The 27938-nt window shown below is 40.4% G+C and overlaps 1 protein-coding gene across 2 annotated transcripts; it reads left to right on the top strand.

The window, feature by feature from the left end:
• The first annotated feature begins 2931 nt into the window (after positions 1-2931).
• Positions 2932-27202, top strand: LOC128743793 (uncharacterized). 2 transcript variants are annotated; one of them, XM_053840470.1, is made up of 8 exons: positions 2932-3381; positions 3443-4789; positions 24372-24641; positions 24701-24868; positions 24930-26459; positions 26532-26795; positions 26857-27082; positions 27152-27202. In XM_053840470.1, exons 1-7 carry the CDS (start codon positions 3084-3086, stop codon positions 27048-27050), a joined length of 4071 nt encoding a protein of 1356 aa, XP_053696445.1. In that variant the 5' UTR covers positions 2932-3083; the 3' UTR covers positions 27051-27082; positions 27152-27202. The 2 variants fall into 2 exon arrangements, with proteins under 2 accessions (XP_053696445.1, XP_053696438.1); XM_053840463.1 differs by lacking the exon at positions 27152-27202 and having other exon boundaries at positions 26857-27121.
• Positions 27203-27938: the final 736 nt, after the last annotated feature.

Genomic DNA, 27938 nt, shown 5'->3' with positions numbered 1-27938 from the left:
ACCCGGGTAACACTATGTAAATATGCATTAATATATTTAATAAATTTGAAGTGATTCGCCCCGTGCGCCAATCACTTCTAATGATCCGTAAATGTCGATATGCACTACCGAAATTTTTACCAAACATTCGACTGTTTAGATTTCGGTAAATTTTACCGAATCGTTTAAATGTGTACCGGTACACGGGGCGAATCACTTCAAATTTAATAAATATATTGTCCGTTTCTTTGGTAAGAAAACGCGCTGCACACTTTTTTGATGGCTTGAAATCGTCGCAGAAAGAATCTGCTTGGCTGTATGTAAGTTATAAGTATATATTATGCTTGTCTAGCACGTGAGCTATCGATTTACTTGACAAAATAAACGATATTTGCCCTCTCGACGATTCCGGCGATGGTTTCGCCCGCGACGGTTATAATTCATCGCGTACGAAAGGGTGGGAAATTGATAATATTAGATATATTTATGCATATTTATATACATTACCCGGGTGCTAAATATATTTACCGGGATTGATGAATATTTTACGAAAGTTTCCACCTTTTCAATACGATCTTGTGCTGTCAAGTCCCATAACAGTATGTGCAGTATGTATGTCAAAATATTACTCAAATATCTGTATTTATGGCAGCTCTGGTCCTTAATGTACACACTTGAATCACTGACGAACTGACATGACACTTAAAAGAAAATCCTTTAAAAACCATCGTCCTGCACATTTTGCTTGCACACTAGTACCCTCTGTTATGCATGTCGCGGAGTAGCTTGCGTTTGCAGGGTTTTATGCTGTAGGGTTTTGTACATTTGAATGGTTTTATATCGAAAACTCAAAGCAACACCCGCGCGCCGCGGTGTGGTCATGTTGCGAAATAGAGAATAATTCAATTATCGGTAGCAAGTAGCCAAAATTGGTTGAAATTTTTACCCAAAGTTTGAGTTTGTACACTTTAAGGGCATTTTGAGTAGTTTCAACCTAGCTTTAACTAAATCCGACACCCCATCGACATCTCTATAACGAGCTGCAGTGAACGTCAGCGACAGCATGTCCTGGGCTCAAAATTTGACAGCGGGCCCAAATAAGACTGCTGGCAGTTGAGTGAAACGCAGTGCTGACATGCTATCTCATTTTCGCACACTCGAGATGTTGGCAGCAAAAACATGGTTGCTTGCCAATGGGATGAAATCCGACCTATTTACAGGTAGAATCATTTGAGAGTGAAACCTTTGAATGATACCAGTAGAGATGCCAGAAGGGAAGACTACAGAGACTGTAGATTACAGAGGCGCCGAGACACTCAAAATCCGCTAAATTTTGAAACAAAACGGCGAATATCATCATAAATAAAGGCAACTCTCCGCCACCCCATAGGCAGGCAACTATGTTTTCGCTGCCAACGTCTCGTGTGTGCGAAAATGAGATAGCGTGTCAGCACTGCGTTTCACTCAACTGCCAGCAGTCTGATTGGGGCCCGCTGTCAAATTTTGAGCCCAGGACATGCTGTCGCTGACGTTCACTGCAGCTCGTTATAGAGATGTCAATGGGGTGCTCTTGCTCTCCGCTTTCGTTCAAAATTTAGCGGCTTTTGAGTATCTCGGTGCTTCTGTAATCTACAGTCTCTGTAGTGAATACATGTCTTCATTTTGAAGACATTTTTGATACAAAGAAGACTTTTATTTTGAAATGTCTTCACTTGAAGACATATGTCTGCACCATACAATTCAAATCGGCAAAAAATTCTGGAAAACCGGAAGAAGACAAATGAAGACACTACTGTTTTACCTGACTCACTGCGAATATGCGTATTATTGAAATAAAACGTAGCCATACGTTTTATTCGTTTATAACGCATATGCAGTTAATATCGATAACAAACGATTTTCTATCCAGCTTTTTACGCGCTATAATGGCGGACGCTATAAATTGTGTTCGTCAAGGGGTCGGTCACTCAGCACAGCCGTTTTTATGTTAGGCGACTTGAAACAAGCCGAACTGTGCCGATGCTGTACCGAAAGTGCCGAACTGCAAGATTTGTTAAATTCGTTCTAATCTGATAGATCTGGCAACCGTGCGAGATGATTTTGACAACTGGAAGTGCTCCCATGTCATATGTAACATTGAACCGGAGGTGTGTAAAGCCATATAAATGTTATTTTTATAGGGCTTTAGAGGTGTGCCGCTTGCTAGGCCGCTTGATATCTCTGGAGTGCCTGGGCACAATGTGCTGAGTGTCCGACCCCTTGGTGTTCGTAATATGTGAACAATCTTTTTGACAACTCTGCATATACATCAAAACTGGGCACTCTTCTCCTGTACGGCAGTGTTGCTCTTTCTTTCGTTTACGCAAAAGAAGGAAGGCAATAGTTTTGTTTACATTTCGCACCAGTTTTGCTTTCCTTCTTTGACGTAAACGAAAGAAAGAGCACGGTAGTGTTGCAAGAGGAGAGTGCCAGATTTGATGTATGCAGAGTTGTCAAAAAGATTGTTCACATATTACGAACCCAATTTATAGCGGCCACCATAATAGCGCGTAAAAAGCTGGATAAGTTGTGCTTTTGTTATTGCATTTAATTTGTAAAAAGTTGCATAAATAACAATTCAGTTTCACAATACAATTATTACGTACTACTGGCACATGAAATATAACGTTTAAGTACGTTATTTTTAGTGATTAAAATTAACGATATTTTCGATACAAGGGCGATATTTTTCGAAACCTTTCGAACCAACACGATCCCGCGAATACAACGCATATTCGCAGTGAGTCAGGTAACACAGTAGTGAAGACCTTTTCTCCTGATTCGTGAAAACTTCAAAAAACCACCTGGCATCCCTGGATACCAGATAAGCAACATCTTTCTTCACCTTTAATATTTATACTCATTGCTCTTTGACAGCTCGGTTTGAAAGATCCTGACGAAGTTGAAGGAAATGTGAAAATCAAAGCGCATTTTGTCTACAGAAAAACGAGAAAACAAAAAAAACAGGAAAGATTTTCAGAAGGTTCTGCGATTTATATGGTAAACGTTTTATTAGTGAATTTAGATTTTAGAAGGCGAACGATTCGTAGTTTTTTGGCACTACGATGAATCCAAATGAAGTGGTTTATGTTGGAAACATTCCAAAGCAGGCCACCAACTTGGAGCTAGCCGAGTTTTTCAAAGATGTCGGCACTGTTGTCAAAGTTTCCTTCATGCGAGAAAATCGCAATGATTGCCGTACAAAGGTAGGTTTCGTGTTGTTTGAAAACGAAGCGCAAGCCAAGAAGGCATGCAACTTTGATCAGACCATATTCCAATGGAACCGGGTGATAGTGACGCTTGTCAACGATGAGCGTCACTTCTGGGCTGGACACACCGTCGTCGTAAGGAATCTCGCTTTTGGTAAGTCTGGGTTTAAGCTATGGTCAAAGGATTGAAATGTTAATTTTTGAATCGATTTTAGAAATCAACGAGGAAGAATTGTATGAGGCGTTTGGCCGATACGGAATGATAGAAGCGGTACAGATTCCTACCAATAACTTTGCATATGTGGGCTTCAAAGACAAATCGGCAGCAAATGCTGCTCAGCGGTTAAACAATACCATACTTGGGTCGACTAAAATAACTGTTCAGGTCTTGAACCGGAACGTTAGAGTACGGTTGGAAGATTTTGACAGCTTCAAAACGCCGCGAGTCTACAACGAGCTGATGGATGCAAAAATGAAGCATACCTTTTCTAAAGGACATGCTGCACTGCTTAGCACGCAGCCGAAAATGAGCTTCGGCAACAACGACGATGCTTACGATCTTGATGACGATGACGATGATGATGAGGATAATAGAGTTTACGATCCAGTTACCAACCAGTTTTACAACAAAGTTAAAGATATCCAAGTGAAACGTGAGCCCCTGTTTGACCAAGAACAAGAAGAGGACATGTTCTTTGCTCCACCATCTACGGTAACTTGGAACACTACATCAGAAAAAGAATCAAATAATGTGACTTCATCGAACAAATCGCCAACTTGGGATATTTTGGGTGCGTCCTCTGCAGAGGAAACACATGAATCCCCCGAAGAAATTCGACGCCGTGAAGTTCAATTCACAAAGCACGGTATAACATCACCGAATAAAAACGCGGTACGAGTTGAAAACATTCCTCGCGATGTGTATGATGAGGATGTCGTAAAATATTTCGACCAGTTCGGGCCGATCATCAGCGTCGAAATAGGATTTTCTCAGAGCTGTATTTTTACCAAAATCTACACCGTCGTTTTTGAAGAGGAAAGTACTGCGGAGCGAGTTCTTGACTGTTTTATGCGGAAATGTGAATTTTCTGGCGTCGTGTGCACAGTTTTCACAATGCGACCCGACGAAACGCTTCTAGAGGTACCGGGAAAGGCCGTGCTCATTGATTACATTTCCAATAGTGTTGTATATGAAGACGTAGTGGAAGCATTCTCTAAAGTAGGAGTGGTCATTTATGTAAAGAAAACTCACCGAAATACTACACCGACAGTGGTTCATTTTCTCCACAGTATTTCTATAGATCGTGCTAAGCAAATCACAAAACTCGATGGCGATAAGGTGCAAGTTGTGCCTTTTAGTCATGAGGCGTTCCGTACATTCACGTCGGAATACTTGACATTAAAGAAGGCAAGCTCACCACACACCAAAAAGCCTCTGAAAAACGTTCGAATGATGGACATCGAAATGAAAGAACAAACGGAGAAAGTAAAGAGTGTGATACTTAGGACCGTGTTCAATCCTAGCTACCGTAGTCCGAATCCAGCACTATACACATACGAAGGTAAGCCAAAGGCAAATTGTCAAGTGATTTCTCAGCTAGTGTTTGTAGCGCTAATACAACGATCGTCTTTTTTTTTGTCAAATATTAAGTTGAGCGCGGAACGACGGAATTTTTTATTTTATATGATAGATCAACCTCATGTTTTGTTGTCTTGACCTTTATAATAAGGTTAGGTTTTATTTTTTATAATGATGGTCCTAACAGAGTGGGATAAGGCGTGAAGGGGAAAGAGCGGAGAATCAGGAAAGGCATATAAAAAGAATAGGAATCTAGTTTAGTTCGATCCACCGATTCCCCAGCTTGGGTAAAGAAAAAAGTTATACAAATTTAATAAGCGTTGCTACAATGACCCTCTCTTACCGAATTTTTAGTTCTTTTCCCACTCTGTTTGAATACTATAAACTTCTTTGGTTTCATTACTTCGTTCTACGATTCCCTTGGATTATTGGAAAAAACTACTGTTACAAAACAAAAGTTTTGATGTTACTAAGAATGTTGTGTTCAAATTAAATTGTCATTGACGCCCGCAACCTAGTATTGCCTGCTTCGCGTACTCTCCGAAATTTGTTGTTAACTGAGTTACCTCTTCACAGGTGCCACAAGTGTTGGCTGTCTAAAACGTGAAAATCGTAATAACTACGAATTCATCTTGGTGAACTAACCTGTCCCTCGCGCGCAAAGTTTCTTGCAACCGGAATATCTCTATAATTATCTTTTTGAAGGCACAAGCGCTTTGCTTGGCCTAAAACTGGAATGATACCGAAGAAATCGGTAATCAATGAGTACCATGAATCGTTATTAATTTTTGATCATCTCAGATGATAAGATTTCGTAAAAGTTGTACTGATTGTCTCTAGGCACAAAGAGACAAACATACATATTAAGTTATTTTTAAATGCTAGTCAACAAAAATTGACCTGTGTTGCTTATCTATTTTCTCAGATGATTTCATTTTTGTTCGCTAATATATCTTGAAACGTCCTCACGTTATGAATTTATCCCGCTTAACAATTTGTTTGCTCCATTAGACTAATCTCGCACGGTCAGTCACATGTGTATATAATTAACAACGAGGTTTTGTTGAATGATATGAAGCAAACTCCCGTATCTGTTCAGTGATCGATATTAACATGCTAGTCGAACTTTATAGTTTGGTGTATTATATGTGAGATTTGAATCAAACATAGTGGATCCGACCAGAAACATGTTAATAAAAAGTTACCCAGTTTTAAGTTGAACGCGAAAAAATTTAGCTTTTTTGTCAACGCAGTAGGAAGTTTTTTGTCGAATTATATGCGAGGAAGATCAAGGAGGACATTCGTCAGGTGTGTTGTCAAAAACTGGAAATGATAAAAATTATTAATTTATCGTATAACTAGGTAGATGAAATTCAAGTATTGAATAGAGCACATTCAAACTTGTCAGAATCGCCGGAAAGGTATTTTTGAGCAGGCAGCAACGCCTTGAGTTGCAGTTAGAAAAGCTTGTTTCAATTGTTCGTTGGAAAAACCTGAACCCTGCTATTGTAGGTGAAATGGTGCCTCTATTTTGTTTCAGATATCAAAATAGCGTCCAAGCAAGACGAACAACTACAGAGGCTATAGAATACAGAGTCTCTGTAGTCTATAGTCTTAGCAGAAACAACGCATCTGAATTTTGCTTACGCATCACGAAAGTCTGGACTACTCGCACGTCCCAGTTAACGAAGGCGTTAAAAGTGGCCAAATCTATTACCCTCAACGCAATAAAACTGTTCCAGAAACGGTTGTCTACAACCAAGTTATCCAGATTGGAGTTGTCCAGCATTGGAAGGAAATCCAAATCCGGCAATCGCAAGAACAACAAAAACTCCGTTCGTTTATTTTGTAGTGAAATAATGCCGCTGTCTAATGGAGTAACGAACGTTGGACTGAAACTAAATCGCAGTTTGTTTTGCGCTCATCAGGTGACATCAGGACGTCGTTATGAAAACCTGCAACGTCCTGAGTACGTTTCACCGATACGACGTAAGCTGGTGAAAACGGTGGTCCTGGTCATCTTCATCCCATCTTGGACTCTCGGCATCCCTAAAAGATCAACTGAAACGCTGTTTCCAATCTATTGTACGATTTGTTTACAACCTGCCGCAGCGACGAGAGACAACTGCCGCCTGCCGAAATTCTATCCTCGAATTTGAACTGCCATGCAATTATTGCTTCAGCCTACTACGGAAACCTATCCGACATCCAACAGCACCCGCAACCCGGACATTAGCATTAAAAGTAAATGTTTCCATTTTTGTCTCGTTTATTCATGTAGAATTCATGAATGACGCTTGAAAATTGGAGTTATCCTATAGCGAACCCTTTACCTATAATGGACCTCGGGTACAGTTCCGGCGTTTATTAGCTTGAACTTCTTATTTCCGAGGATTTATGACATTAAACAGAAAGTACTAAGCATACCACACAGTTTATAAAGATTTAGCTGCATTTAATTATTAATGCGTTAAAATCGATATTTTCAATAAGTGACGGTCTATTATACGGTTAACAACGCAAAATATGTCGCCATTAGTGGATCCTCTCCATACAAAATACACTGTAATTGCAATAATGGACCCGGTCGTTATCCTATTGCGAACCACAAAGGGTCCATTTATAGAACGGGGTTTCCGAAATTGCTCTCAAGGCAAGTACCAATTTCATAGTTCTCAACACACTACTGACCCGCAGTACGCTTCCAGCCTACCGAACTCCGACGTTAATAGGATTCTTCTGGAGATAAATACCCATGCAGTTACCGACTTTTCACCAGCTCCACCACTACTCCACCAGCTATTGCACTCAGGGCAAGTACAAATTTGCTAGCCCATATCGCACCACTGACCCGCTTTGCGTTTCTAGGTCGTTAGATGCCAACGTTCCTGTCCTGTCTTCCAGGGACGACGCAGAACTGCCGATTTCTTGACGACCGTAATCTCCCGCGAGCTACCAGACCGAAGACAGCATGTGAGATCTTCTACCAAAATGTAGGCGGCATGAATTCTCGTGTCACTGACTATCGTATAACCGTTTTCGATCTGAGCTATGATTTCATCGTCTTAACCGAGACCTGGCTCAATTCACGTACACTTTCTAGTCAAGTGTTCGGCTCCGACTATGAAGTTCTTCGCTGTGACAGAAATCCGCAAAACAGCCGTTCGTCAGGGATTAAAAGCGACTGCTATAGACAACAAGGATTGGGACTATTTGGAGCTGACCTAGATTTCAGTTGCGCTACATGATCGGAACTTGTTTTAAGCGTTGTGTGTATCGCGCCTGACCGGACTCCTGACATCGCTCTTATCAATACGCACTGCAAATCTGTCTTCGCTGTGGCCGAGAGGGCTGCTCCAGTCGACCAGATTATGATACTGGGGAACTACAATCTGCCTGACATAACGTGGAGCCAACCGCAAGGCGGTTTGCTGTATCCCGACCCAACTCTTTCTGTATTCCACACTGGTGCTAGCAGTATCCTCGACAGTTACAGTGCCGTCACCCTGTCACAAATCAATCACGTCGTTAACGAGCATAACCGCTGCCTGGACCCCTGTTTCTTTTCAACACAAGATGCCGCACCATTCCTCTCAACAGCTCCACTGCCTTTAGTTAAAGTCTCATCATCCTCCGTTAATCATCTCTGTGGAAGACAACTATACTAGCAATCTTGACACCACCACCGCTGCTGTTACGTACGATTTTTACGGAGCAGATCATCGCAGCCTTCCTATCATCAATGGATTGGGATAACATGATTAACGATCATGACGCAGATACTGCCGCCCAAATCATCTCAAATGTTTTGTTGTATAACATTGATAGACATGTCCCGAAAAAAGTAAGTCGTTCCGGATCACGTGCTCCTTGGCAAACGAGTGAACGGCGAAAACTCAAATCACTGACAAGAGCCGCTCTACGAAATAAACACCGATAAACGGGATAAACGCAACTAAAGTCTTCCTTCAACCCCGGGCCTGATGGAATTCTTTCCGCTCTCCTGAAGAAGCACATCTCTTGTTTGGGTAGACCACTACAGCTCGTACTCCAGAAGTCCCACTCCAGCGGTATTTTTCCGTCATGCTGGAAATCTGCTTATTTGTTTCCTGTGCACAAAAAAGGCAACAAGCGAGATGTGGACAATTACCGAGGAATTACATCGTTGAGTGCCATCTCGAAATTGTTCGAGCTAATTGTCTTGGGGCCACTTTTTTCACATTGCAAGTAATATTTGAGCGCGGATCAGTTAGTATGGATTCCTCCATGGTCGATCCACTACTACTAATTTGCTGTGCCTTACTACGCACATCGTCGACAACATGTCTGCAATGACGCAAACCGACGTCATATATTCCGACCTATCAGCCGCCTTTGATAAGCTCAATCACGTAATCGCAATCGCTAAACTCGAAAGGCTTGGGATAGGCGGAGCTTTCCTGCGACGGTTTCGTTCTTATCTAACAGATCGTCAGTTGATGATTGCCATCGGTGATTGTAGATCCAGCACATTCTGCGCCACCTCAGGTATTCCGCAGGGTAGTCATCTTGGACCGCTCATATTCTTGCTCTATTTCAACGACGTGAACCTCGTGCTTGAAGGCCCAAGGTTGTCATATGCCGATGATCTGAAAATATTCTCCCGTATCCGCTCATCTGAAGACTGCATCGCTCTCCAACGCCAGCTGGATGTCTTCGCTAATTGGTGTACCTTAAACAGAATGGTTGTAAATCCCTCAAAGTGCTCTGTAATATCCTTCTCACGTAAAAAAGATGCTGCTATCGAGCGGGTCGATCATTTCAAACACCTAGGTATAATCTTCAATACAAAGCTAATATTCAGACAGCATGTATCTTATATCGTCAACAAATCCTCTAGGACCATGGGATTCATTTTTAGAATCGCCAAAAGTTTCACCGACGTCTACTGCTCAAAAGCATTATACTGCTCCCTGGTCAGATCGACTCTGGAGTACTGTTCTGCGGTTTGTAACCCGAACTATCACAACAGTTCTGAACGACTTGAATCCGTCCAACGCCATTTTGGGCGTTTTGTCCTTCGTCGGCTGCCCTGGCGAAATCCGTATCACTTACCAAGCTACGAAAACCGATGTATGTTGATCCATCTAGATACTCTCTCTACACGAAGAGATACATTTGAAGCCCTGCTAGTCGCTGATACTCTGCGAGGTAAAATAGATTACCCTCAACTTCTAGAGCGAATCGACCTTAATGTGCAGTCTACATCCCTTCGAAATACTGCTATGCTGAGGACGTCATACCACCGTACGAACTACAGCAAATATGGGGCCCTCAGCGGTCTCCAGAGGATGTTTGACAAAGCAGCATTCATATTCGATTTCCATCTATCGCACCAAACTCTTCGTGAACTATTCAACCGCTTCTTCAGCCGGTTCAATAAACCTGTCTGTCCGTTTAGTTATATTTATGTGAATTTATTACTATTTATACACTTGACCACTAGTTTTAAGAAGCTAGACCATCATTAGGACCATGTAAGTCTGTTGATGTGATGCGAGTTTCGTACGGAGTTAACGGCTACGGAACCTCAGCTGGCTACGTAATCCGTAGAAGGCCCTATTGGCAGCCGCTATCCGCCTTTTTTGCTCGTTGACCATTCCAAAAGTATCTCCATCTATCACCAGTTCCAGCAATTGAAGGACTACCACGATCTTTACCAGCCACCATAAACTTCATTTTGGCCAAGTTTATGATAAGCCCAATCCTCACAGCTTCCTTCTTAATAAGTGTGTACGCCTCTTCCACAGCTCTACGGTTAACCCCGATGATATCGATGTCATCCGCGAACCCTAGGAGCATGTGAGATATCGTGATGATGGTTCCGCATTTCTGCACACTTGCACGCTACCTTCCAATGCAATGTCCGATGCCTCACCCACTAACGCTAACGCTTGATTTGGAGCCATCAAGGATAGTACGTGTTAGCCTAGTCAGTTTTGTTGGAAAACCATGTTTAAGCATAATCCGTCACAGCTCATTTCGTTTAACTGAATCGTACGCCGCCTTGGAGTCTATAAACAGATGGTGAGTGGTGAGTCTGCAAGTTGAATTCCCAGCATTCGTCGAATAGTTGTCGCAAGGTGAACATTTGGTCCGTCGTGGAGCGCCACTCTCGAAAACCGCACTTGTGTTCACTAACAAAGGTTTCCTGCAACGGCCTCAGTCTATGAAACAGCAGAATTGAGGAGAGTAATGCCTCGATAGCTACTGCATTTGAGTCAATGACCTTTTTTTATAAATAGGACATATGAGACCTACCAAGCAGTTCGTAGATAGTTCCTCCTCAGTAGTATAACTTGATGGGTTGCACAGTACAGCCGCACAGTAATCCAAAAGGGCGAAAATGGAACTTTTTTCCTAGTGTCTTTTGCTTTCATTTATTTAGGGTCTTCAGCACTTTTCTACGTATAAATATCCCCCTTAATCTGAAACTGTCAAAAGTAAGTCATCGCTTACTATAGTGAAAATAAAAAAACTATTTTATGTTAGGAAATATAGACATACTTTCTTCGGCAAAGTTGTAAAAATTGTAAAAACAAGCAAGATTAAACAAAATTAGTTTTTCATACTTAGCTTATGTTGGTTGCATTTTACAGGAGTATATGGTTCTAGGCGATTATTGAAGGACCCAAAACACATGTTTTTGCAGAAGGTTGTTCTAGGACCCTTACAATGTAAGGAATTCGGCAGGAGATTTGCGGTCTTCTGCAAAAACGTGTATTTTGAGTGCCTAGAACATTGTATTCGTGTAAAATGCAACTAAGAAAAGCTAAGTACCAATCTCTAAAGAAGTTTTAAAGAATATGCCCTAGAGTTCAGCACTCGATAAAGATAGAAATTTTATTTCTTCAGCAAAGTTGCTTGTTTTTACATTATTTACAACATTGCCAAAGAAACTATGTCTATATTTCCTAACACAAAAAATTATTTTTTTATTTTCATTATAGTGAGCAAACACTAACTTTTGGCAGTTTTAGGTTAAGGTGAAACGGTACTGAATCCCAACATTGCCGGATCGATGGCACCCATGTCCTCACATGGACGCCATTTTTCCGGCCATGTTGGGATTCAGTACCGTTTCACCTTAAGGGGGATATTTATACGAACAAAAGTGCTGTAGACCATAAATGATAAAATAAAGGCAAAAGAAACTAGGAAAAAAGTTCCGCTTTTCGCCCTTTTGGACTTTCAAAAGTTCGACAGGAATGTCGTCCTTTCCATTTGTTTTGTCGTTTTTCAGCTCTTGTGGATCTACTGCTTGTCCATTATCCTTAATCCTTATCTTGTTTCTGTTGACAGCTCCATCTTATTTACCATTCAACAGTAGGTTTTTTTTCTAATTCCCGTCGTAATAAGTAAAGTCATTCTAATTTTCATCATTTGTTAGATGGATTTAATGAATACTCCAAAAGTTCTTGTGCTGATTTGACTAAAACACACTTACCTTCCGATTCGTGAACTTTGAAATCACTGAAAAGCGACTATTAAAACATATTATTGAAATTACGCAACTGACTTTATTTCTAAAATTCGTCGTACCGTTTTAAAATCCGTCCATCAAAATTTTTCATCGGCCGAACTAAAAATCACAACAAAGTTTACAAAACTAACGCGCATGTATTTGCGTAGCACGGCATGACAAATGTTATTCTGCAAAATTTCTGCACTGCCGCTGGAAGCCAGCCACGTAGCCAGAGGTGGGGGCCAGGAGCCCTATCTTGGCTCCTAATACGTTACATGCATATCTTACTGCTTATAAATATAATACATTACAATACATTTAATGTATTGTATAAAGAAACTGACTAAAGAAAAGACACTGGAGCTCAGTCACTCGCGGCCTCCTGTCATCATTAAACCTGGTTTGCTCAACGATGATTGTTGTGCGTGACTCTGTTCAAAGTTGCTAGGAAAAGTTCGAACAATATTTTTTCGAGTTCAACATTTATGCGATTTTATGAAATGTACGATACAAATTTGATTGCCTGGTGTTTTCGTTAGGCAGCACGGATCGATTTCGTGGTGATACAATGATATTTGTTGCCGTTTGCTTGCAATCATTAATTTCTGCCGCGTTCATCGACTGATACTCCGCAAGTTTTCGAGCAAAAGATTCAGAAGGTTTCATCGAGATTCATGCGCACTTGGTTACGACGAAACGAAAATGAGTTACCTGTCACTTCTTTAGTCAGTTTCTTTAGCGATAATTATCGTTTCCCGATACGAGTGAGTGATGAGTCTTGAACTTCCGATCGAATCACTTGGCGATAGCATTGGGCGATACTGCGAAAAGCATCGATATTCGAATATCGATACAATTTTTGTAAAGGTATCGATGCCGTTGAAATATCGGGCGGCAAGTATCGATACCAGTGGTATCGATATCGGTATCGATACACTGACAGGGTGCAACGAAAACTACACTTGTGTTTATTATTTAGTATTAAAAGATGTGGCTTTTCGGTCTCGAGTTTCTTACGAAAACTTTATTTTACGTTCAGCTGACGTTTCGAAGAACGTAAAATAAAGTTTTCGTAAGAAACTCGAGACCGAAAAGCCACATCTTTTAATAAAAATTCAACGGTCTATTATAATTATCATACTTTATTATTTAGCTTAATTTTTTAGAAAATTATATGCGTATGCTTTTACTACTGTTGATTCTCTTTCGTTCTCATACGAAATCTCGTTAGGAACGAAATAATAGCTGATGTCGGACTGGTCAGGCCTGCGGTTTTAAACTCTTTTGACCGGAAACTGCAACGAATTGCTCAGGATTGCTACAAAATTTATTAGAAAATCTAGTGGAATGATGGGAATGAGAAATAAATTTTAAAAATCGGACAAAAAGTACAAATCCGTTTTTTTAAGTTGGTAAACCGACTTTTTGCCAGATTGATCGGTCACCGGCTTTGCAAGTGAAAAACCGGCCGGGCCGATCAGAAATCGACCACTCAGCCAAGCGCTAGCAAGTGCTTTTATATTTTGCGTACGGTTTATGCTCCTTGATCGAAATGACTTACGAAGGGAAAAGTAGACCTGACTTAGCTAGAATGCGTCGTTGAATCTGCTTACTCGTATGATTGACGGCGGTTGCCAGAGATCCCTAATTTATGAATTCATCAACCCCTTCCAGTTCATCTCCGTCAAAAGTTATTTCGTGCACTCAGGGTTTCTTCACTTAACAACGCAGTTGCAACTTCATTGACGGTCTAGTAGCGTATCCAACCACATCCATCTTCGAGTGCCAAGACAGCTACCTCCATTGAGGAAAGCAGAGCTTCACCACAGAGAACAGACTACCAGGTAATCGACAAAAAGTGTGTAAAAGGTTTTTATGTAATCTACGAGTAATTCTTCAATAGAGCACCCCTCGAGCAGTAAGTGGCAAACTAAATCTTGATGTCGCTGCCATCGCTGCTATGTAACTCCAGCACAAAGAAATATTGGTAAAGGTACATGGATATTTTTTGATGCGTTTGGAAAACTATTTCTGGAGGGCGCCACCGACAGATTTTACACACAAAAAATCGATTACTTCCTTCGAGCCTGTTAATCTGTTCTCTGTGGCTTCACTCAGCAACTTATGAGTTGTCTAATTGTTCGCATTTGAAATTAATTTTAAAATCGGAGCTGGAATTGCACTTGAAATTTTACTTAAAATTGAACCTAAAATTAAACTTGATATTGAACTTGAAATGGGAACTGAAATTTAACTTAGAATTGAGCATGGCAATGGCATTATGCTTAAAATTGAACTTCAAATTGATATTGATGTTCAAATGATATTGGACTTCAGTTTGAATCAATTTCAACTTGAATCTTTACTTTAAATTGAGCTGGAAGTAAGACCACAGACTAACAGACGTAACACTGAAGCCTCATTCCATCGCAAATAAAAACGATCATTTCAAATGATCACTTAAGCCAAGACTCAAACAACAGTCGCTGCGCGAGAACGCCACTCGCTTGCGCTGGCGCTGTTGTCAGATAATATACAAGTAAATTTATAGCATTGCTAAATTTATAGCAAGCTGCTTTGCGTAGCGCGAAGACTGTACCAGATGATGCTAGTGTTTTTTTTAAGTTTTAGGGGTGTCACTGAAACGATGTTTTGTTAGAAAATTTGTTCGAAGTGTTACGTCTGTTAGTCTGTGGTAAGACTTTCAATTTAACTTAAAACTAAACTTGAAGTGGAACTTGAATTTGGACTTCAAATCACACTTAAAATTGGACGCGAAGTTAAACTCAAGTTTGGACCAATTCAGACTAGAATATATAAATTGGACTTGAAATTACACATGAAATAGGACTTATAATGAGACATGAAATTGAACTTGAAATAGGACATAATAAAGAATTTAAAATTTTACTAGCAACTAATAGTGAATTGGATGTAAAATTTGACTAGAAATTATACTAACAACTTTGCCAGAAATTGGAGTTAAATCGGACTTATAATTGGACTTGAAATAGGATTTGAAATTGAATTTGATTTTTTTACATCACCCAAGAAATCCGACTTTAAATTAGATTTCAAATTGAAATTGAAGTTTTAATTAAAATTTGATTTAATACTGGAACTGGGAATGCATCTATTTTTGCAGCGTTTATGTATCGAAAAAAAAATTAGCTGCCGCATTAATTAGGTACATCTCTTATTTTAATTTCTACGAGTTCGAGGTGGTCGGATAACATCTGCAGCAGAGAAATACGCAGAGGTATTCTTGCCGGAAGTCGTGCTCACTACGGATTCTACAAGACCCTAAAATCTGGCAAGCTTCATCCCTGTACCAAATGTACCATGTACAAAGCGCAAATAAGACCGATAGTCTACGGGCACGAAATGTGGACAATGCTCGACGGAGACTGATCACTTTTGGACGTCGTGTGCTTAGGATCATCTTTGGTGGTGTATGTGAGTACGGTCTATGGAGGAAAAACATGAACCACAAGCTGGCGCAGCTTTTCGGCCAACCCAGTATTCAGAAAGTTGCTGAGGCGGGAAGAGTACAATGGCCGGGACATGTTGTGAGAATGCCGGAAAACAATCCCGTAAAAATGATGTTTGCCTCGAATTCGGTTGGTACCAGGCGCAGAGGTACGCAGCGTGCTTGACTTTTAGACCATATGGAGCAAGTCCTGGAAAGTGTGGGACATTCGAGAAATTGGAGGCGGACAGCCATGGATCGAGTTTGTTGGCGGAACATTGTTATGCAGGTGAAATCCTAATGGACATCCCATTAGGATAAGTAAAGTATTTTAGTTTCTCTAGCATTTACTATAAAGGTATCGATACAAATATCGTCGTTTTAGCATCGATACTGGCCGGTATCGGGACGCTCAGTATCGATCCAAAATATCGATGTATCGGCTCAAAAGTATCGATTTTTTCGATACAGATACAGTATCGCCCAATGCTACTTGGCGATAATGCAGTACAGCGATCGGAAGAAAATTTTATCGCAAGCAGCAAACACAGGAATCCACGAGCGGCGGGTACCTACGCATAATTTTGAATTGATATTGGCAAATAGAAGCCGTATACCACTAGCACAGCTGTGTAAACACTAAGATGGCCGTTATTACATAAAAATGAGCTTGATAATTTTGACGTAGGGCTACGTCTTTTAACATAATAGACTTCATTTTAAAATATTTTACTAGGTTTGAAATTGCTATCTTAACGTGTGATTTGACTTTGCAGGTGGATTTGTATCGAACCGCGTTGGCGGATGCAAAAGAGGAAGAGATAACAATTGTAAAATTTTGAATATTTCTAGTGTGATTTGAGATCACGGATGATGTGATTCGGTTTAGGTCGTAAAGTAGTCATTCCCTCGACGGCAACTTAATCCGGCTCGAAACTTCTCATATTTCGCAAAACAATTACAATACAGGCTGCGATTTATGTTCATTGCGGAAGTGTAATTGATGATTTTTATTTACTTTATATGAGCAATCTACCCTTTAAAACTTTAAAAGGACGTAACTAAATACAACTTACCTATACATACTCAGCAATTTATTGTAAAAAGGATCTATCAAAACTCAGAAGTGCTTTAATCATGTTCAAATTTAGTAAACCTTTTTGGTTTTTAAAACAATTTTAGATTTGTATTTTTTTCGTTTGGCGTTTAGGTTGGCTTTTTCTGAGGCCCTCTCCTAAAAATCAATTTTCAAATAACTTTGGGACAACCAAATCGATTTTAATGATTTTACTACCAAATAAATGGTTTTGTCATTCTTTATATTTAAATGTCAGTCCAAGTTATATGGAATAAATTGTAAAGCGTCAACTAACAGTTGAATTATGTTGGATGATTGTGTATTTTTTATCCCTCGCTTTCCCGCTTGGTCAACCGTCCATAAAAATTCTACAAAATTTACACCCGTATTTTTTCAATTGGCACTTAGGGAGCCCCGTTTTGAGAAAGAGTGGTCCCTAATCCCAACTTTTGCCAAGTTTTCCTTCTTTAATAATTTATCACTTTTGAACCACTGAATTGATTTTTATTATTTTGGTACCAAATATGGAGTTAAAGCTCAAGGTTTTCATTGACTGCTCAAACATTTAAAATATTTTGACGTAGGACTACGTCTTTGTTTACTATACTGGAACTGGGTACCACTTTGTGAAAACGAAAATAGAAGTGTAACGTTTGAATGAAAGATTTCAAATGCGAATAACTACTAAACTACTGAACGAAACTGAACAATTTATATGTCGTTGGATAGATGAAATGACCAGCAATTTTAAGGGTGGATGAAAGAGCAATTTTAAGAAGGGCGTAAGAGGGGGAGCTCCTATACAAATGCAACACAAATTTCCTCAAAACTCGAGAACTAATCAAGCAAATGGAACCAAATTTGGCATATAAAGGTTTCAGAAGCCAAGAATTTTTTCTATTATAAATTGAGACCCCTTCCCTCTTTTGGAGGGGGGGCTCCCATACAAATGAAATTCAAATTTACTCATAACTCTAGAACTAATCAAGCAAAAGGAACCAAATTTGGCATGTAAGGGGTTTTGGAGGCAAGATTTTTTTCTATAGTGAATTTAGGCCTTTGCCTTCTTTAAGAAGGGGGATCCCATACAAATGAAATATAAGTATCCTCATAACTCGAGAACTTATCAAGCAAATGGAACCAAATTTGGCTTGCGGATGTTTTTGGAGACATGAATTTATTTTACGATGCTTTGAGACCCCTTACCCCTGTGGTACGAGGATAAGGACTCTCATACAAATAAAACAGAAATTTTTCCGAAACTTCCTGAAGACCGTAACTTTCTAGATAGCCAGCAGAGCAAGGCATAGCTTGTATAAGAATGCTACATATACGCTAGCGCTACGTAGTAAGTCAATTCTGCGCTATTTTCCATACCATATTGAAGGCGGCAGTCATTTGAGAAACCTTCCCGAAGACCGTAACTTTCTAAATAGTCAGCAACGCCAGATAGAGCTTGTATAAGAATGCTACATATACGCTAGCGCTACGTAGTAAGTCAATTCTGCGCTATTTTCCATACCATATTGAAGGCGGCAGTCATTTGAGAAACCTTCCCGAAGACCGTAACTTTCTAAATAGTCAGCAACGCCAGATAGAGCTTGTATAAAAATGCTACATATACGCTAGCGCCACGTAGTGAGTCAATTCTGCGCTATTTTCCATACTATCTTGAAGGTGGCAGTCATTTGAGTAACCTTCCCGAAGACCGCAACTTTCTAAACAGTCAGCAGCGCAAGATACAGCTTGTATAAGAATGCTACATATACGCTAGCGCCACGTAATGAGCGAATTATGCATTATTTTCCATACCATCTTGAAGGTGTCAGTCATTTGAGTAAACTTCCCGAAGACCGCAACATTCTAGATAGTCAGCAGCGCAAGATATGGCCTGCATAAGAGTACTACATATACACTAGCGCCACGTAGTGAGACAATTCTATAATCCATACAATCCGACGAAAAGCCCTTGATCTGCTAAACAACTTTGTCGAAGACACCAACGTGCTATACGGTCAGGATCACGAGTTATTCCATGTTGGAACCAATTATGTCAATTCGTCCACTTTTTTTACGTCCAAAACTTGAATTAACGTCCTCTCGTTTTACGTCCAAAATTTGAATTAACGTCCTCTCGTTTTACGTCCGAAATTTGAATTAACGTCCACTTTTTTTACGACCGATTTGATTTACGTCCCCCCAATAGTGGACGTAAAACGAGATTTGAGTGTACTAAAATCGAGGCACGCCAAAATTGAACTATGCCAAATGTGAAATCCCACTATATAATGGCCCCAAATCCACAGAGGTGGTGATATAGATAACCAGAATAACAGTGTATCAACGCAACTGAGTACGCAAAGCGGTTTTATAAACGTGCAGGGCCATTCAAATCTTTGCTTTCCACGCGCTACCTCGTTCTTAAATTTCAAACCTTGCTGAACATCTGTTTAATTCAGCCATAATATTTTTTGCAAACATTTTAATGAACAGCAAATTGCTGCCTTGTATTTATATTAAAACAATATCAGACATCACTATATCCTCCATTCGCCAACACAATTGCAACAAAAATATCCATAACCGAAAAATCTTACATTTTTTTCCAAGCGAAAAAAGAACGATAATCATCCAATGATCGCAATCCTTTCTCATCTGCGAAAATTATCGCCTGGCGATCCTTTTCCGTGATATTTACACACAGAGCGAATCACGAGAGAGTGAATCGTATTCCCCATGGCGCGTATACGTTTAGGATACAATACAGAGAGAATTAACTCACAGGATTGCCGATTGTGCTCACACACGGAGCAGCATCGTACGATGAATATAGCAATACATTGATAGACGATGTCGTTTCATATACCGAGAAAAAGTTGAATGCCACTCACAGTTTTCTCGCGGATCACCAACCCTGGTTAAAATCAAAATTGGGCCCCCGGGCCCCCCTTCTGGCTACGTGGCTGCTGGAAGCATATCTGTCCCATGTTACAAAACACGAAAACGAGAAAATCGCACCCAAAGTTGAAAAACTGATTTTTCTAAAATTACTTAGTTTTGACGTAATTATTTGTCCCTCTTAGATAATGTTGAAAAACTTCACTAAATTTTGTATACAACTTGAAAACATTTTATATGAAAAGGTGTATGCAGCGAGGCAAATTTGCGTCCATTTTTCCAGTGGGACAAATTGGCCTCAAATTTTTTCGAGTTTTTCTAGTATAAACACCATGTTTTCGATTCATATTATAAAAATACATATATAATTATAACGTTAGACAACAAAATGTCGAAAATGACAAAATGTAACATGGGACAGTTATGCTTCCACCGGCAGTGCAGATCAGGCAAGTTTTCCTGGTTGTAGAATAACGACAATGCCTTGTGTGAGTTATTTTCATTTATGAATGACGGAAATTAAAACGATTAGTCGACATTGTCTTCTTCGTCGCATGAAAAAACGTTGGAAATTTGGCTGGTAGGTCTTCTGTAATAGTAAAAAGCATTTAAATAGATCTCGGCTCACTTTGATTGATCGCGTATAATAGACAACTAACTAAAATATTAGGGAATAACTAGTTTTGTATTGTGTGTCATAAAAATGCTGATATTTTTAATAATTTGTGTTGGATAGGACGGGAATAGGCAATTACGACGATGTAGCAATATACGCTACTTCGTAATGCTTCGTAATGCCTCTGGCTACCTCCGATCGTTTGGCAGGTTCCCCATAACAGGATATTGCACATAGCAGGAGTTGGCACGGTCCGGTTCTTGATTCCGTTGATCGTTTGCGTATCGTGCCTCTCGAAGCAATCCTCCGTCTCCAGAAGAACCCGATCCCAGTGTTGGCGTTTCTCGCGACGACGGTGAAGTCTCTTTTCAGCAGCTCTAACCTCTCGGTATCTCTCTCACTCTCTGGCGTGTCACAATTGCAGTCAATATATCAGTCACTCTGCGTCGAACCACTCACTGGAAGTGGCTGCAGCAGTAGTACCCAACACTTCTCGCGACTGATCGCTTGTTCAGGATTTCACAAAGCGCCGGCCATTAACCAGAACGTGATCGATCTGTGAGCAGACCTCTCCGTTGGGGTGTTTCCAGGTATGCTTTCGAGTGTTTCGACGTGCAAAATAGGTACCACAGATTCTAGGTACTACAGTTTGTGGTAGGATGGAGGCTTTCTATTCCAATAACGGAGCGGAAGAAGTCTTTACGTCTGACATATCGTATCCTGTGCCTGTGGCTTGAAAAGCGAAATTTCTATTGCAACCTTCAACCAGAAAGTTTACGTGAACGGGTGTCTGGAAGAAATTCTGATTGATCCCTGCTGATTAAGCTGGATTTGATTGTCATTGCGAAATAGGCCAATGCGATGTGGCTGTACAAGAGTTAAAGGAATTCGGTTTCAGTCAACTAGAAGCTTAGTTGAATATTTTTTCTCTCTATTTCATACTAATGTACTGTAAAATGAAAAAATAATTCCTTTTAGGGTAGTTAACTGCCCATAAATGGAAGACAGTCACATCTGCAAAATCGTGCAACTACGAAAAACGCTGTTGAAGCCACGACCATTTTTCTTTTAATATTCAATCGATTTTGGAAACAAATCGTCCAAATCGTCATAAAATCACTTGAATGTACATAACACAATACTTTTACAAACAATTTGTTCATAAGTGACCTAAAATTTTTTCCAAAACTTAGAAAAACTGCCGAAGTTACTGATATGCGTTTATTTGTGCTTAAATAAGCAAGAATAAACGCATAACAGTCAGGCACAGCATGCCTTGATCCTTGCATTGTCGGTGATTCGGCAGTATTTTCAAGACCACGTGTCGTTGTTTTGATAATTCACGTTCTCGTTCAATTCGATTGGTCAAAATGTCCTTTTTGACTCAAATCTCTTCCTGGCCTTTTCTCCTTTTTATTGTAGTTTGTTATCTTGAGTTTATAGCGAGGTCGCATGATGGGGTTTGTTTAACTCAGAAGCTGGCCGCTTTCCTGTGTATCCGGTACACTCCCAGAACGTGTCTGAGTATGACCAATGTGAACCTGGACACTATATGTGACAACAAATGAACTATTTCAAACTAGTTTTGCAATTTCGAGTATCGACTTAGAGATGTCACATGTTGTATTTTAGTTAAATTCAGAAACTGATCCCCGTAGAGGTATCTGGAACATTCACGGACAGGTTTAGATGTGGCCAATGACGTCTTGAACACTTTATACGACTACCAATAGTCTAGATTTGCAAATCCGTGTATTTATAGGTGTCACATGATGGGTTTGTTGTGATTCAAGGTGCTTCTATGCTCAAGTCCCATATATTCCGGAACTTGTTCCCACTGTAACTTCGGAACCGTACATTCGATCCCAATTCTCCTCAATAGTGTTCTTCTAGGTCATAAAATCTTCCGTTTGGTAGTTGCTACAGGCGAATCGGTCCAAGCATTTCCCAAAAACAGATGCTTATTGATATATTTTTACTACTGTGACTGCTATGCGTTTATTTGTAATATGGGACTGACATAGTTTGATATTTTTTTCAACATCTTGGGAACAAACATAACTTTTTTGTTTGAAATATTGAAAGAACAGTTAATTTAAAGATGATTCCCAGGTTTATCTCAAAAGTAGTGAAAAGTCAGATAGGACTGTTATGCATTTATGGGCAGTTAAGTACTATTAATTATAGGGTTTGTTCGCACGTAAATGTGCACACACTATCGATTATAAACCTGCAATTGTGCAGAGTATATAAGATAATGAAAAATTGACCCTCAAACCGCATATATGAAAATTTGGTTGCATGCATGCATTTCTGTTGTTAATTTTCATCGCGATGATGGCTCATCGCCAAATCATCAGCTCATTTGAATTTGTACAATCGGTAACTCTTTTATCCTATTCGTTCGCGATAAATCGCCGCCGCCAGAACTGGCGATAAAAATATGATTTGATTACGCTCGCAAATACTCGCTCGGTATCTCTGTCTCACGCTCATTGTTCATCGCTGTCAAAAAGCCGAGAATGTTTTTTTTTGCGATCAAACTTAAACAAGCATATTTTTTGCCAAATCATTAAAAAAAGTTATTGTTTGTTCAAATATAAAACGATATTCGAGTCACATATGGTAATTATGCAGTTGTCAAACGTCGACATATACCTGCGACGCCAGACATAACCAGTAATTTCAAGCGGCACACGGACAAACATCTAACACGGACAGGATCTAGTTTTAATGAAATGCAAACGTAGTGTAATATTCAAAGTATCTCAGGTGCTAACAGTCGAACTAGAATAGTAACATCAGTCCTATAAGTTTTGTTCGATAGTGCATTTGCTTATTTCTTAAAATTGTTAATTCATCAAAACTCATCGCGATGATTCAAAATGAAGGCTGTTCGTGTTGGAGTGCATCACTTGCAATCAATTCATGCATGAAAAAGTGTGAGTTTTAATTTGGGTTTCTCTCACTCTCATGAAATAAAAGAGTGTTTCAAACCGGATCAGTACTTTTATCAATGAATAGCAACACTGGCGCTCGGTTAACATTTTGCACTAGCAGAGGCCCAAAGGATGAGATATTTTCCGACGAGAAACAATAATAAGACCTAACAGAGAAATATTGTTCTTATACTTTTGGGAATCAAACCCCTTTCTCGTGTTTTGGAATATATTCGGATAAAAACCATAAATAAAAATTAACACTTCTTATGAGTGAGTAAATGTGTTTTTTTGTGAAGAACGAACATTGGAAGAATTGAGAAAAAACGATATGCAAACTGTGAAAACTTCACTAAAAGCACATTTACTTCCTCATAAGAAGTATAAAATATCTTGATCAGTATTAAGTCGATATCAAAATAATAACAGTTGTAATAATTTAAATATTAAAAATGAGACTATAAAAGCATACCCGAAATCGCCAAAGAGGAAAGCCTAATTTAAAAACACTATGTATTCGCAGAAGTGTAGTTGTACTAGAAAGCTTTAGTAGATGAGACATGACATTGGTGGACCATTAACGTAGTTAGAAGCAACAGTAAAGCATGATTTAAGTTTTATTTACTTATAACTGAAATTTATGCAATTGTTTTCAACTTTCAAAGAAAAAGAGAAAGTGGGTATTTAGTGAATATTTAACCGTAATAAGGTTTTGCAGGAAATTTTTAAACATATATGTTGTTTGTAATCCAGTATGATAATATATAAGTATTAATTGTAAGGCATGATATCAACTATATTGAGAAAAGAACAAATCCAGAATGCATGAAGATGGTATTAGACTGTAACGAAACTACACGTGTTTGGTACGGATGGTACGGAATGTAGGTACGTTGTTTCGTAGCGGCTCTATTGTACTGATGCGAAATTCATCGCTGGAAATTTGCCCTTTAACGGTATGTTGCTGCTGAATGCGAGTTCGCTTTCGGTGCCAACATACACTCCGTAGGCATCCAACAAACCAACAATCGGTACTACAACTGTACTGTCCTATTTCGCAGTGGTCATCTACAACTGTCCGGCGCGAATCACACTGAAAGACCTACGGCACCATTTTATCAACGTAGCCTTTGTGTCCAACATGCGCTACGAGCAGAGCATGTACGATAAGAACACCTGGAAAGTATTCGCTAGCTTTCCTACGTTCATTGAAGCGTTTAATGCTGTACGACTGAAAGGGTTACTGGCAACGTTTCCGATATACAAGCATTTAGCGACAGAGAAACCAAAACTGGATTCACAGGAGTCTATATTGATTGAATGCGAACAAGGTAATGCATTGCAAATGTGTTTTTATCCTAAAATGTTTTACGTAACTCACTTTTTGCAGGCGATATTTCCGTAAGCAAAATGCATTCCCATCTGATAAGTCACGGAGCAATGGCTTTTGTGGATAAGGTGGATCACAACAAGTTTATTGCCGTTTGTCGTGAATCGAAAACAGCCAAAAAACTGGTTAGCTATAACTGGTTAGCTAAACCTCCTTGTAAAATAGCAGGTAAGTCAGGTCGTCCCTCTTCTTAAAGAAGCTAAATAAAGAGCGTAAGCTTATTTTTCAGCGTATCGCGATGTTATCAACAGACAAAATGCTCTCGTTGACTCTCTCGATACTTCACTAGAGTCACAGAACATGTCTGTTCAACACCAGGGTCTGGCCCAGTTTGCCAAAGGTCAACCGCTACACTCGAAACCTCCAATTTCATTGGCCGATATTCTGTCACTGCAAAAACCTTCAGCAGAGAGTCAGACATCGTGGGAGCAGCACCGTGGCAGTCAACATGCCACGAATCGTAGCTTGAATGAATGGGAACAGGATGACGATCATGTCCTTAATAATTCCAGATTACCCAACCGAAATGCTTTTGGGATGGGCAACGTCGCACCTAACTGGAATCGTAACAACCACCAGCCATTTATTCCCGGTAACCAGCGTCCTCCGTTGGAACGTGTCGACGATCTTGCATTCGCGAATCCGCCAGCACCCAGTGGGATGCTGCTGGCATTACCACCGAGGGATTTCCAACCGGGGTGGGCATTCGGTGGTCCCATGCATCGGCCCCCAGCCATGGTTCCGCCTCCCGTTACGAGAACTGTTTTCATGCCGGAACGCATCTCCCTACCTACACCGCCGGGATGCGGAGTTCTCGGTGCACCATTCATGAACCCTGCCGGGCCGCCTCTTGTCGCCGCTCAACATCCGGTTCCTCAGGAAGGTGATCTGCGCCAGTATCTCGCGGAGAAACGAAACATTCGACCACGCGAGATATACGACCCTGTTGAAGCAGTTGACCACCAACCGGATGAGGCCAGTTCCGCCAAACCAAGTTCTACATCCAAGGAAGTAGACCTGCTTGAAACGTACATTCGCAACAAGGAGCGTGATATCAAGCGCCGTTTAGAACAGCTGGATAAAGATATTTTAACCAGCAGGAAATCGCGGGAACCGCGTGGCTCTCGTTCTGTCTCTCCAACAGATCGTAAAGCTCACCAGCGCATCGAATCAATTCGAAAGGAAAAGATAGAAATAACCCGACAGATGTCTGAAATGCTCAGACTACCAAACTATAGAACCAATCCACGATTTACTTCGCTTGCAGAGAAGCAGTCCAGTTTGGACAAAGAAGACATGGAAATCAAACGGCAGCTGGACGCCAAAAAGCTCTGGCTAGCTGAGCGTGAACGTTCGCTCTCTTCTGAACGCCACCAGCAGGAGGCAGAGCAGAGAAACAGCAGGCGGAGTAGAAGTCGCAGTCGCAGTCCTAATCGCAGGCGTGACCGAAGCCCTAGCTATAACCGGGACCGTAGTTTTAGTCGCTCTCGGGAACGGTTCCGACGAAGCAGTCGCAGTTCATCCCGTGGAGCACGTCGCTCCGGCAGCCGCGAAAAAATCAACCGCCGTGGGGAGCGAGTGTATGGCACTCGCCGCAGCCGATCACATTCCTTCGAACGAGGCCGTCGATCAGCTTCGGGAGACAGTTTCAGCAGTCGTTATGATCGTTCCGACCAATTGTCTAAGCGTAATGCAGAATCTCTTATGCGAGAGATGAGACAATTGGGGCGTCGTCAGGAATCGAAGCACGATCATTGCGGTAGGTTTTGCGGTGTAAAAATGACTTTTTGAATGCGTAATTTTAAGCATGTCTCTATACTTTATTTTCCAGTGTACGTCGGTAACATCGCAGATACAATCAAGACCAATGAGTTGAAGGGTACCTTCGATCGCTACGGACGGGTTGTAGATTTTGATACCAGTTTACGTGAAAAGTACGGCGAAATCTACGTGGAGTATCATCAACGAGAAGATGCATTTAAAGCACTGGAGATGAATCGTGTTAAGATTTGGGGCAAGCGACTTCGTGTCGCGCTGAACTGTCGTAAACCGTGCAACCGAGAAGGATATAGTGTAATCGTAGAATTGCCGGAACGTACGCATTACCAGCATATCAATAAGAATACTTGTGTTACATTTACATTCTTTTTTTTTAGCTGTTCCTGAGCGAGATCTCTATGCGCGATTCGATGCATGTGGCGAAATTGAATTCATATGGCATTACGAGGGCTTCACAATGGCAACCATTACCTTCGAGAAGCCGGAATCCATGCTGCTGGCTTTAGGTGTTCGTGAACTACGCAACGGAATACCGATCATCGTACGTGAATATATCGATACTGAACATTAAGCTGTGTCTGTGTTGCTCGAGTAAACATAATTGTAAGTATGTTCTATTTTGTCATACCATCATTGAGGTAAGAGGATTAAAATCGATTCATTTGAATGCAGTTAATTTTAGAAACATTCAGAACAGCCGAAAGTTCACGACATGTCCCCGATGCAACACTATTGTTTATTGTTTAAGAATTCCTTCTGACCTATTCTATGGTCTTAATGGATAAAAAATAGTAATACCATTAGAAGAAAGTTATCTACGCCGAAGTCGCTCTTTAAAAGCAGTACCAACTGGTATTAAAATTAAAATCGAACAGATGCGCAATAGAGTTGAAGCTTGATAACATGAAGTAAATCGGTTCATGCAGTCTATAGGTGGTGGCCATACGTTGCGTTATATACAGGAAAAATGACGGTCAGAAAGTTTTGCAAATACCAATTAGGTCAACGAGCGGCTGAAGCTCCCCGCAATCCAGACTGTTTCGAACGACTTTGAAGGTTTCTATCTGCATAGAGTTTTCGGCAACCATCCAGAAGTAGCAACGATATATTATAAACAAACAAACAATGTAAGGAGTAGTGGTCCCAAGTTACTACCTTGCGGCACTCTTGAGATATTCGTAAACTGAAAACTGCAATCCGATTTTCACACCAATAGTGCGTTTCATCAGATAAGATCGGAACTATTCTATAAGAGCAGGTAAGATTCGTAGTGTTTCGAGTGTTACTAAATGAATTCCGTGATCAATTCGGTCCAAAATCCCTTTCATATCAGTGTCAGGTGATCAGGTTGTCGAACCTTTGAGATAGAAAACTCTTCGAGCACGCACAAAGTGCTGTAATACCTCTGTAATTGAGAAGATACTGGAAACATAACGAAAGCTTCCAACTATGGGAACTT

The sequence above is a fragment of the Sabethes cyaneus genome, chromosome 1 (genome assembly GCF_943734655.1).
Source record: "Sabethes cyaneus chromosome 1, idSabCyanKW18_F2, whole genome shotgun sequence".
NCBI classification, from domain to species: domain Eukaryota; kingdom Metazoa; phylum Arthropoda; class Insecta; order Diptera; family Culicidae; genus Sabethes; species Sabethes cyaneus.
Note: the sequence above shows the minus strand (reverse complement) of the source record. Positions and strands in the feature narration are given on the sequence as shown.